Below are 13,214 nucleotides of genomic sequence, written 5' to 3' on the forward strand. Positions count from 1 at the left end.
TTTTTGACTCGTCAATTAAATTTGAAGAAACTTGGGGACCGTTCATTCGACATTTTCATATGAATTAATTTGGCCTTTCCCAGACCTTCTCTCTGTTTATTCTTGTTCAGGTATGGAGTTCCGGAGTTCTTTGACACTATCATATACTTATAAACTGTTATTATTGCCCATGTTAGTTTTAGTTTAGTGTTTGTTTTATATATATATTTTCTTTCACACATCTCTAATTTTTTTTTCTTTTTCTTTTGATGATTAGTCTTGTTTTTTTTTCATATATAATTATATAGACTTGATTGATTAATGTACTTTTTTGTTGTTGATGTTTAATAGGATATCATTATCCTATTATTAATGTAATCTTGTCTATTGTATTCATAACCTATTCATTATTATGTTATGTTTTTTTATATTTATATGAAACTCAATAAAAAGATTGAAAAAGAAAGAAAAAGAAAGAAGAAAGATTTAACCATAGAACCATATAACAATTACAGCACAGAAACAGGCCATCTCGGTCCTTCTAGTCCGTGCCGAACGCTTACTCTCACCTCGTCCCACTGGCCTGCACTTAGCCCATAACCCTCCATTCCTTTCCTGTCCATATACCAATCCTATTTTTCTTTAAATGACAATATCAAACCTGCTAAAAAATCCTAAAAACTGATATTTCTCCGAACATTCCGTTCCACAGCAAAAACTCCAACATCCATCTCAAGGTAGGAATTTGTAAATATAGATTAAGATCAAAGCATCAAGAATGTGCAATCTGACAACTGAGGTGATTATAATGTGCAGTGTGCCTATTTGTTTATTTGTATATTAGTAGGCCTAGCTAACAAATGCACTAAAAATCAGGTTCATAACTGACTTGAAGACCTACAATACTGACTTTGGTCAAGTTAAATCCCAATGCTTTGAACACTGTGTGGCAAGGCATACAGTAGCTCAAATACCATCTATAAATTTTCTGACGATACAACCATTGTTGCTAGAATCTCAGGTGGTAATGAGAAGGTGTACAGGAAAGAGATATGCCAACTAGTGGAGTGATGCCACAGCAACAACCTGGCTCTCAACGTCAGTAAGACGAAAGAGCCACTTCAGGAAGGACAAGATGAAGGAACACATACCAATTCTCTTAGAGGGGACAGAAGTGGTGAGGGTGAGCAGCTTCAAGTTCTAAATCGAAGCTAAAGGCTGAGAGTGAAGGAGTAAGGAATCTCGGAGAGAAGCCTTTTTTTTTTACACTGCTCGGGGAAAATTGGCTGGACTGCGCAGGCACGTGACGTCAGCCAGTAGAGAGCCAAAGGCTTGAAAAGGCAACCACCATATCCAGCAGGCAGCAGAGTGAGTGGCAGTAGAGTGGGACGGCTTTGGCTCAACAGGCTTCAGTGTGAACGGGTAGAGGTGAGGGTAGGTCCCCAGTAAGTTTTGTTTTTGTTTGTTTATAGTAGAGAGAATGCCAGGCAGGATGTTGGAATGCTCCTCTTGCAGGATGTGGGAAGTCAGGGAGACCTCTGGTCTCTCTGACAATGGCACCTGCAAGAAGTGCATTCAGCTGCAGCTCCTAACAAACCGCGTTAGGGAAATGGAGCAGGAGCTGGATGACCTCCGGATCATTCTGGAGAATGAAGAGTTTATAGATAGAAGTTTTAGGGAGGTAGTTACGCCAAAGCAGCAGCGCACAGGTAATTGGGTTACCGTCAGGCAAGGGAAGGAGAAAGGGCAGGCAGAGCAGGGTTCCCTTGTGGCTGTTCCCCTCAACAACAAGTATACCGATTTGAATACTGTTGGGGGGGATGACTTACTTGGGACAAGCTACGGCAGCCGGATCTCTGGCACTTCCTTCTCAGTGCAGAAGTAAGGGTGGAAGAAGAGGAGAGCGGTAGTGATTGGGGACTTGATGGCTAGAGGTACGGACAAGAGGTTCTGTGGTCGCCACAGAGACTCCCTGATGGTTTGTTGCTTCCTGGGTGCCACGGTCAGGGGTGTCTCTGATCGAGTGCACAGCATTCTGAAATGGGAGGGTGAACAGCCAGATGTCATGGTACACATCGGTACCAGTGACGTAGGAAGAAAGAGTGAGTATAAAGAGCTTGGTAGGGTTAAAAAGCAGGACCTTGAGGGTGGTAATCTCAGGATTGCTACCTGTGCCACGTGCCAGTGAGGGTAAGAGTAGGATGATCTGGAGGATGAACATGTCGCTGAGGAACTGGTGTAGGGGACAGGGTTTCAGATTTCAGGATCATTGGGACCTCTTCTGGAGCAAGTGGGACCTGTACAAGAGAGATAGGTTACACCTGAACTACAGGGGGACCAACATTCTTGCAAGGAGGTTTGTTAGTGCGATTGGTGAGGGTTTCAACTAGATTTGCAGGGGGATGGGAATCAGAGTGACAGAGCAGATACTGGAGAGGGGGTGAAAATAAATTATGTTAAAAGTTCATGCAAAGTCAGAAATAGAAGGTTTGTGTGTGGTGGTCATAATCTTCTGAGGTGTGTCTATTTCAATGCAAGGTGTATTGTGGGGAAGGCAGATGAGCTGAGGGAGTGGATTGACATGGAATTATGACATTATAGCCATTAATGAAACTTGGCTACAGGAGGGGCAGGACTGTATTAATGTTCCAGGGTTTAGATGTTTCAGACATAATAGAGGCAGAGGGATGAAGGGTGGGGGGGGTGGGGGGGTGGCATTGTTAGTCAGGGAAAATGTTACAGCAGTGCTCAGGCAGGACAGATTAGAGGCTTGTCTACCAAGGCCATATGGGTGGAGCCGAGAAACAGGAAAGGTATGATCACACTAATGGGGTTGTATTCTACACCACCCAATCGTCAGTGAGAATTGGTGGAGAGAGATAACAGACAACTGCAGGAAACACTAAGTTGTGATAGTAGAGGATTTTAATTTTCCACATATTGATTGGGACTCCCATACTGTTAAAGGTCTAGACGGGTTGTAGTTTGTAAAATGTGTCCAAGAAAGTTTTCTAAATCAAAATAGAGAGGTACCTACTAGAGAAGATGCACTATTAGATCTCCTTTTAGGAAATGAGTTACGACAGGTGACAGAAGTGTGCGTAGGGGAACACTTTGGTTCCAATGATCATAACACCATTAGTTTCAACTTGATCATGGATAAAGATACATCTGGTCCTTGGGTTCAGGTTCTAATCTGGAAAAAAGCCAAATTTGAAGAAATGAGGAAGGATCTAAAAAGCGTGGATTAGGACAGGTTGTTCTCTGGCAAGGATGTGATTGGTAAGTGGGAGGCCTATAAAGGAGAAATTTTGAGAGTGCAGAGTTTGTATGTTCCTGTCAGGATTAAAGGCAAAGTGAATAAGAATAAGGAACCTTGGTTCTTGAGGGATATTGGAACTCTAAAAAAGAAGAGAGAGATGTATGACATATATAGGAAACAGGGAGCAAATAAGGTGCTTGAGGAGTATAAAAAGTGCAAAAGATACTTAAGAAAGAAATCAGGAGGGCTAAAAGAAGACATGAGGTTACTTTGTCAGTCAAGGTGAAGGATAATCCTAAAACAGGTATATTAAGAGCAAAAGGATAGTAAGGGATAAACTTCGTCCTCTTGAACATCAGAGTGGTCGGCTATGTATGGAACCAAAAGAAATGGGGGAGATCCTAAATGGGTTTTGTGCATCTGTATTTACTAAGGAAACTGGCATGGAGTCTATGGAAATAAGACAAACAAGTAGTGAGGTCATGGAACCTATACAGATTGAAAAAGAGGAGGTGCTTGCTGTCTTGAGGCAAATCAGAGTAGATAAATCCCTAGGACCTAACAGGGTATTCCCTCGGACCTTGAAGAAGACTAATGTTGAAATTGCAGGGGCCCTGGCAGATATATCTAAAATGTCGGTATCTACTGGTGAGGTATCGCAGGATTGGAGGATAGCTCATGTTGTTCTGTTGTTTAAAAAAGGCTCTAAAAGAAATCCAGGAAATTATAGGCCGGTAAGTTTGACGCCAGTTGTAGGTAAATTACTGTAAGGAGTACTAAGAGATAGAATCTACAAGTACTTGGATAGACAGGGGCTTATTAGGGAGAGTCAACGTGCCTTTGTGTGTAGTAGGTCATGTTTAACTAATCTATTACAGTTTTTTGAGGAGGTTACCAGGAGAGTGGATGAAAGGAAAGCAGTGGATGTTGTCTACATGGACTTCAGTAATGCCTTTGACAAGATCTCGAATGGGAGGTTAGTTAGGAAGATTCAGTCACTAGGTATACATGGAGAGGTAGTAAAATGGATTAGACATTAGCTCAATGGAAGAAGCCAGAGAGTGGTAGTAGAGGATTGCTACTCTGAGTGGAAGCATGTGACCAGTGGTGTGCCACAAGGATCAGCGGAGGGTCCATTGTTCTTTGTCATCTATATCAATGATTATGTGGTAAATTGGATCAGCAAATTTGTTGATGATACAAAGATTGGAGGTGTAGTGGACAGTGAGGAAGGTTTTCAAAGCTTGCAGAGGGATTTGGACCAGCTGGAAAAATGGGCTGACAAATGTTAGATGGAGTTTAATACAGACAAGTGTGAGGTATTGCACTTTGGAAGGACAAACCAAGGTAGAACATACAAGGTAAATGGTAGGACACTGAGGAGTGCAGTAGAACAGAGGGATCTGGGAATACAGATACAAAATTCCCTACAAGTGGCGTCACAAGTAGATAGGGTAGTAAAGAGAGCTTCTGGTACATTGGCCTTTATAAATCATAGTATTGAGTATAAGAGTTGGAATGTTAGGGTGAAGCTGTATAAGACATTGGTGAGGCCGAATTTGGAGTATTGTGAGCAGTTTTGGTCACCTAATTACAGGAAGGATATTAATAAGGTTGAAAGAGTGCAGAGAAGGTTTACAAGGATGTTGCCGGGACTTGAGAAACTGAGTTACAGAGAAAGGTTGAATAGGTTAGGACTTTATTCCCTGCAGCGTAGAAGAATGACGGGAGATCTGATACAGGTATATAAAATTATGATGGGCATAGATAGAGTGAATGTAAGCAGGCTTATCACAGCCCTGAGTAAATGTCCTTAACTCTGAATTTAAGGAAGATAATATTGTTTAGGGTTAGTAACATGATAGATAAGTTACTAGATGAGTAACCACAGTCCTGAATTATTGATCCGGAGATACAACACTTAAGTACCTGGATCAACCAGGTAACTGTTCCCCCATTTAAGTCTGCAAAGGTTTTCTTCTCGGTTAATAGGAGAGGACAGAAAAGAGATAAAACAAAAATGAGCTCACATTAACAAAACAGATGGTGACTGTTCTTGCCGATTAAACATTGGTGAACAAACCAATACATTGCAAACCAAACAGAAAATGCAACAGAAAATGGTCAGGCATCAGATGGTCAGGTTTGAGATACAAACAGGGTTATCCTTTCAGGACACTGACCTTCCTTCAGAATAACAGAAGCAGAAAAGTAAGCATATTTTAAATTACAGACAGGGGAAGCATGGAGAGAAAAAATGGAAAATACACAGAAGGATTGAGAACGCAAACACGGGGAAATCTGCAGATGCTGGAAATTCAAGCAACGCACACAAAATGCTGGTGGAACGTAGCAGACCAGGCAGCATCTATAGGAAGAAGTACAGTTGACGTTTCAAGCCGAGACCCTTCGTCAGGACTAACTGAAAGAAAAGACAGTAAGAGGTTTGAAAGTGGGAGGGGGAGGGGAAGGGGTGAAGCTAAGAGCTGGAAAAGTGATTGGCAAAAGGGATACACAGCTGGAGAAGGGAAAGGATCATGGGACAGGAGGCCTAGGGAGAAAGGGGGGGGGGGGCATTCTGATATGTCCACACATTTTAACTCCACGTCCCATTCTCATTCTGATATGTCTATCCATAGAGATGAAGCCACACTCAGGTTGGAGGAACAACACCTTATATTCCATCTGGGATCTGGGATATTCCAACCTGATGGCATGAACATCGATTTCTCTAACTTGCATTAATGCCCCTCCTTCCTTTCTTACTTCATCCCTTATTTCTTTATTTATTATTCTCTCCCCCTCCCTTTTTATTTCCTCTTTTTTTTTCTTCTCTCTGCCCCTCTCACAATCACTCCTTGCCTGTTCTCCATCTCCCTCTGGTGCTCCCCTTCCCCTTTCTTTCGACCTAGGCCTCCCGTCCCAAGGTCCTTTCCCTTCTCCAGTTCTATATCCCTTTTGCCAATCAACTTTCCAGCTCTTGGCTTCATCCCTTCCCCTCCTGTCTTCTCCTATCATTTCAGATCTCCCCCTCCCCCTTCCATTTCCAAATCTCTTACTATCTTTTCTTTCAGTTAGTCCCGACGAAGGGTCTCAGCCCAAAACGTCGACTGTCCTTCTTCCTATAGATGCTGCCTGGCCTGCTGCATTCCACCAGCATTTTGTGTGTGTCAATTGGATTGAGAATATGGTTCTGTAGGTAACATAACTGCTTTAGTGCCGTATAGATGAATGAAAGCAGTTAAAGAGAGAAAGGGGAAAAGATCATACTTGAACTGTGAGATACAGAACAAGCAGTTATGGATATCTGAAATAGAAGACACATTTGGAATTACCTAGCAGGTCATTCAGTACAAGTAGAGATAGTAAACTGAATTACTGTTACCTATGGAAAAGCTCATTTTAGAATTGGCCACTTCAGACACAAATAGGAAAAACTGGTTATCCAAAGTTGTAGGATTCAGTTTAGAATCCTGAAAGTTCTGAGATATCTAAACAGATCCATGCTGTCCTTTGATGTTACACAATAAAGTGTACTGAATCAAACACTGAGCAGTCAAATAGAAGTGGGATAAAAAGTGAGACTGACGGGCAAACTAGAAGCGTATGGTCTGTCTGGAAGATTGAACAGAAGTGTTCTGAAACTCAGTCACCAAATCTGCATTTGCTGTACTCAATGCAGAGCAGAGTACATCATGAGAACCATTGAATTTGAAGAAGATCAAGTGAATTTTTGCTTCCTGTGGAAGAATTGTTTAGGTTCCTGGATGGTGGGAAAGGAGAGAGTAAAAGGGCAGCATCTGCATCTGAAGTTGCAAGGAAAGAGGAATGACAAGGTGCATGGTGTCTGAAGATGAAAGAGCAATGATGGGAATAAAGGGAATAAAGCATAAAGGGAATGGCTCCTTTGGAATGCTGAGATGGGAGAGGAGCATAAGATGTGTCATATTAAAATCTTTTGGATATTGGCAGATATTACAGTATATGAAGGCTGGAGGGGTAAATGGTGTGGACAAGGCATATACTACCCTTGCTCCAGCTGGATGGGAGAGGGTGAGAGTGGAAAGCAGGAAACGCTGAGACATAACCAAAGTCAATCCAGTTCAAGGGGAACCCCAATGAGGAAAAAGAAAGATATCTCAGAAGTACCAGTGTGAAAGACATGATGGGGACTGAGAAATGGACAGAGTGGAATAAAGTTCTCTGGGGAGCCAGGATGGAAGAAGGTTTTGTCAAGATAGTTCTGGGAGTCTGTGGGTTTGCAATAGATAGCTACCCTACTCCATGAGATGGACAGTAAAGTCATGAATGTATATGTAAAATATCTTCAGGATACCAAAACTCAAAGCTAGTCACCATAATATTATTGTTTCTTCTTGCAGTAATACTTCACTATTATAAGTTTCATTATGTACATATTATTTAACTCTGATGTCCCCCACCTCCACCTGGACCACATATGTCACTCACCTGGAGGCAAGTCGGGGTCAGTTGAGGTTACTTGCTGGACACGACGAGTTTTAGCTGATGATTTTATGCTCTCTGTAGTGCTGCGGGTAGTTGAACTGGAGCCACAGCTCTCGTGATCATTCTACAAAACAGCAACATGTCTGGTTAGAAAATCTGGGTATATTTATAACATAATCCAAACCCTCCAAATTAAACTGGGTTTGATTTTTTTTATTGATAAGAATTGTTTCCATTGCCAACACAAAATGGTACTAAATAAAACTGTTCAAATTTATATTTGTAATGCACACAACAATGCCCAATAGACTTCCATTAACATTCAGTTTTCATAAAAGATAATGCACCACCTCAATAAAGTTCAAAATCCCAATTTAAAAATTTCATTTTCTGGCACAGAGATGGGTTTAAAAAAAAGGAAAGAAATGTAAAGTAATAAACACATACATTTGTAATGCATCTTCCATGCCCTTTTCAGAACATTACAGAAAACTTATCAGTATAGCTGGGTATTGTTATAACAATGTAAACATGACATCCAATTTATGCATATCATACAATGCCATAAGGCTTACGTAATCAACGTTGGGATGTTGATTGACGGGTTATTGCCAGCCAGGACACTAGAGATAATCTCTCTCATAGCGTTAGAACTATCCGTAAGATCGGCCAATGATAGCAAAATAGTAATTCCACATTTAATTTTGGATCCATGATGGCATTCCCATGATAGTATGCAAGATCATGATTTATGCAGTAGCTAATCATCTAGATCCTGAACCAAAGCACTGCCATCATATTTTTATCTGACATATTATCTAAGCAAATTACTATCTGACAATTAATTAAATGGAAGAATGATTTATGAGGTATAACTCAATATTGTCAAACTACAAAATAATTATTACAATGATTGATGTAATATTTTTGGCTCCCTCATGGTAGGCTTATCCAGAAGATTAAGGTACATGCTACGATTGAAGACCTTACTTCGCAAAAAGAAGGTATCTATGCAGCCTAATGAAAATAGAGGTGTTAGGGGTGTTATAGCGAGTGTTTTATTGGAGATTTTGATGGAAGAGGTTAAAATGTCATTTATTGGGAGGCGAGGTTAAAGAGGTAAAGAGATTGCAAGCTGTCAGAAATGGGGTAAGGATGGATAGTTCATCTGTATTGATATGTTTAGATAAAGTGAAAATCCCTAATAAAATTAGTTTGGAGTATCTTAGTTATAATGTACGAGCTTATATTCAGCCCCGCTTAGAAGTTACAAATGTCAGCGGTTTAGGCATGTTGCAACAGTACGTCATGGGAAAATAAGACATTGTAAGTGTGGTGGGGAACATAAGTATGAAGATTGGACAGGCGTAAAGTTTAATTGTTGTAATTGCGGAGAACATAGTGCAGCTAATAGAGGATGTGAAGTGCTTAAGAAGGCAGGTGAAATTCAACAGGTTAAAGTTCACTTAGATGTGTCTGATGCAGAGGCAGTTCAAAAAGTTAAACCAAACATTGATAAAGAATTACCAGTCAGAGAACAGAATGTGAAGACAGAGGGTATATGTCGGCATCATACTCCTCTTACTAAAGATACTTTTCTAGTCAATAAAACGAAGTTTGTGATGTTCATAACAGATGTGGTGAATTGTAGTGCTCAAACATCTAGTTGTACTGAGAAAATTAAAACTACTGTGAACGATGTTGAAAAGTATGGAGTGAGTGAGTGGCTTGTCATGGGAGGTGAAACATTGGGAAATGATCATTTTCCTATATTTATAATATAGGAGGTTTTAGGAGGTGGAATTTTGGTAAAGCAAATTGAGAGAGTTTGAAGGTTTTATGTGATGAATGTCAGTCAGGACTAAATGTTAAGGATGATGTGGATTTCTGCAATAAAAGACTATGTCACCTTATTCATCAAACTACTGTGGAAGTAATTACTATTAAAAGAGGCATTAATAGGAGAAAGGCTATACTATCGTGGACTGAAGAGTGTGCAGAGGCAATTAGGGAGAGAAATAAGGCATTTAGAAAAGTTAAGAAGTATCACTCTCCAACTGGCCTTATTAAGTATAAAAGGGTGGTGAGGAAAGTAGCGAAGGTTGCGACAAAGGTTTACTAGAGGAATTTTGAACTTATTGAGGTGTTCAGGGACTGATTAAAAAATGGGAGGGGATGCATAGGGCCAATGATATTCCAGTATTGATTAAAGAAGATAATATAATTGTTAATGAAATAGAGAAGGTTGAGTTACTCGCTCAGTCATTTGCTGCAATTCATAATCAAGATAATTTGAGTGAAGAGGCTAAACAATTTACTTAGATAATGTTCTAAATAAATACCCTGATGTGTTGGAATCCAGCTGTAGCAATGATATTATTAGTGATATGGTTTTTTTTGTGTGAATTTAAGCAAGCTATTTACAGTACAGGTCAGCCAGCTCCAGAAAAGGATGATATACAATATTGTATATTTAAACATATAGCTGACAGCTCTCAAAATAATGTTAAAATTTTTGAATAATATTTGGAATTTAGGCCATCTTCACTCCTCATGGAAAATGGGAGTAGTAGTGCCTACTTTAACACCTGGATCCTTCTAGTCAGGTTCTTCTACTTATAGACCAATATCACTAACGTCCCATTTTGTGTAAACTTATGGAACATATAGTAACAGAGCAGTTGAATTATATTTTGGAGAAAAGAGGTGACATAGTGTTTTAGCAAGTGCAGATTTCAGAAGGGTAAATGATACTGGATTCAGTTTTATATTTGGAAAATAATATTAAGAAAGTACAGATAAATAAAGAAGTTGTAAAAGCAGTATTCTTTGATTTTGAAAAACACGATATGGAGGGAGGGTCTTTTGATTAAATTATGGAAATTAGGAGTGAGAGAAAGGCTATATAAATTTTTTTGAGTTTTTTATCTGGATGGTCAATGCAGATAAGGGTAGGAAATGTATACAGCTGGCCCCCATTTTTCGAACATTCATTTTACGACAGCTCGCTGTTATGAAAGACCTACATTAGTACCTGTATTCACTAACCAAAGAGGATTTTCGCTTTTACGAAAAAAAAGACACCCGCTTTATACGTGTGTTTACCCAGAGAAAGACTACCATGACCATGAAGCCTTGTGTGGGCAGTTATATGTGCATGCGTATACATGCGTATGTGCCAATTTTTTTTCTCCTAATCAATTTTGGCTCACTGTCTTCCCGAGTTTGATAAGTGAAACTACACCATACATACAATATTTCTAATTCATATAGGCTGTATATTTATCATATCATTCCTACTTTTACAATATGTTTGTGTCATTTTAGGTTTTATGTGTTATTTGGTATGATTTGGTAGGTTATTTTTGGGTCTGGGAATGCTCAAAAATTTTTCCATATAAATTAATAGTAATTGCTTCTTCACTTTACAACATTTCGGCTTACAAACGGTTTCATAGGAATGCTCTACCTTCGGATAGCAGGGGAAACTTATATTTGGGTATTTATGAGAGAGAATGGGACTCCACAAGGTAGTATTTCTAGCTTTTTATTGTTTAATATTATGATTAATGATATTTTGTCTGAGATAGGTATTGTGGTGGGTAAAACATTTTTCGTAGATGGTGGGACTTTGTGGATAAAAGGAAAAAAATCAACTTACCTGTATATAGGATGAAATTAGCAATTAATAAGGCTGAACAGTGGGCAAATAGATGGAGTTTTAAGCTTTCAGTAGCTAAAACACGTTAGATGCTTTACAAAGAGGATCAATTGACATGCACTTAATTTGAAATTATATAGTCTAGCTCTTGAAGTGTCAGTGGTAAGACTTCTTGGCATGTGGTTGGATAATAAACTGAAATAGAAGCACCACATCAATAAGATAACTGACAATGTAAAGAGCCATTAAATATCCTGGATGTCTATGTGGGTGTTCATGAGATGCTACACAAAAATTTCTGTTGACCAGATACGAGGAGTGATTGATAAGTTCTTGGCCTAAGGTAGGAGTCAATTTTTTAAAACCTAGCTCATTTATTTTTCAAGAGCAAACACGAGGAAATCTGCAGATGCTGGAAATTCGAACAACACACACAAAATGCTGGTGGAACACAGCAGGCCAGGCAGCATCTATAGGGGAAGGGTCTCGGCCCAAAATGTAGACAGCGCTCCTCCCTATAGATACTGCCTGGCCTGCTGTGTTCCACCAGCATTTTGCGTGTGTTGTTCATTTATTTTTCAACATAGTCCCCTCCTACATTTACACACTTAGTCCAGCGGTCGTGAAGCATACGGATCTTGGACCTCCAGAAAGAGTCCACAGCAGGAGTGATTGATAAATTCGTGGCCTAAGAGATGAGTTATACAGCTCTCATTACATGCACATGCAGTTCAACTCTTTGATTAATCTCTTTTTCAGAAAGTCTGAAGTTAATAACTCATCAGTTAATAACTCATTGGGGTGACTGATAAGTTCGTGGCCTCGGGTAGAAGGAGATGACTTATTAACTTCAAACTTTCTGCATAATCACTCAAAGAGTTTACCTGCATGTGATGTAACAGGAGCTGTATAACTCATCTCCTACTTTAGGCCATGAACTTTTGTATCACCCTCTGTGGACATTTTCTGGAGGTCCAAGATCAGTATGCTCCACGACCGCTGGACTAAGTGTGTAAATGTAGGAGGGGACTATGTTGAAAAATAAATGGGCTAGGTTTTCTAAAATTGACTCCTTCTACCTTAGGCCACGAACTTATCAATCACCCCTTGTATATTTATTTAATTAGATGGTCATTTGATGATGGCTGTGTGGCTTAAGAATCAGTGTCATCTTCAAATTTAAAATATTTGGATGTGATACAAGCACAGGCTTTAAGACTGTGCTGTGGCAAAGTAAGGTCCTCGCCTGTTTCAGCTTTACTGGTTGAAATGGGACAATTACCTTTACAGTTGTGCAAGATGCAGTTGTTTTTAACATACTGGGTTAACTTAAGGGGGCAGAGGAATGATCACCCTGTTAAAAGTGTTGGGAATATCACATGAAGAGTGTTTATACTTTTGGGTGGCTGGGTTCTCATCCCACTAAGATTATGGGTTTGTTGGATTATCTAATTTATGCTACTTTAGCTTTTTTGGTAAACTCACTGTGGTTTTTTTCCCCCAATGGCTTTAGTTGATTTTAGGCTGTGTGATTTAATGAAATCTAAGGATCCTGATATGCCTGCAAACCTATTGGTTCAGGAACATTACATAAGAATATACGAAATAGGAGCAGGAGTAAGCTATCCAGCCCATCGAGCCTGCCCCGCCATTCAATAAGATCATGGCTGATCTATCCGTAAATTCAGCTCCATCTACCTGCCTTTCCCCCATAACCCTTAATTCCCTTACTATGTAAAAACCTATCTCACTGTACCTTAAATATATTTAGTGAAGAAGCCTCAACGGCTTCCCTGTGCACAGCATTCCACAGATTTACCACTTTCTGGGAAAAACAGTTTCTCC

At 39.7% G+C, this 13,214-nt stretch overlaps 1 protein-coding gene across 2 annotated transcripts in view; it reads right to left on the reverse strand.

Annotated features, from left to right (window-relative positions):
- The window catches only part of LOC132398003 (intermembrane lipid transfer protein VPS13B-like), a 1,044,617-nt gene that overhangs the window by 976,838 nt on the left and 54,565 nt on the right, over positions 1–13,214 (reverse strand). For both annotated transcript variants that reach the window (XM_059976892.1, XM_059976883.1), the window contains exon 4: positions 7,712–7,832. In XM_059976892.1, the coding sequence (XP_059832875.1) occupies positions 7,712–7,832 (121 nt within the window). The remainder of the gene's footprint in view (positions 1–7,711; positions 7,833–13,214) is intronic.

The sequence above is a fragment of the Hypanus sabinus genome, chromosome 1 (assembly GCF_030144855.1).
Source record: "Hypanus sabinus isolate sHypSab1 chromosome 1, sHypSab1.hap1, whole genome shotgun sequence".
Taxonomy (NCBI): domain Eukaryota; kingdom Metazoa; phylum Chordata; class Chondrichthyes; order Myliobatiformes; family Dasyatidae; genus Hypanus; species Hypanus sabinus.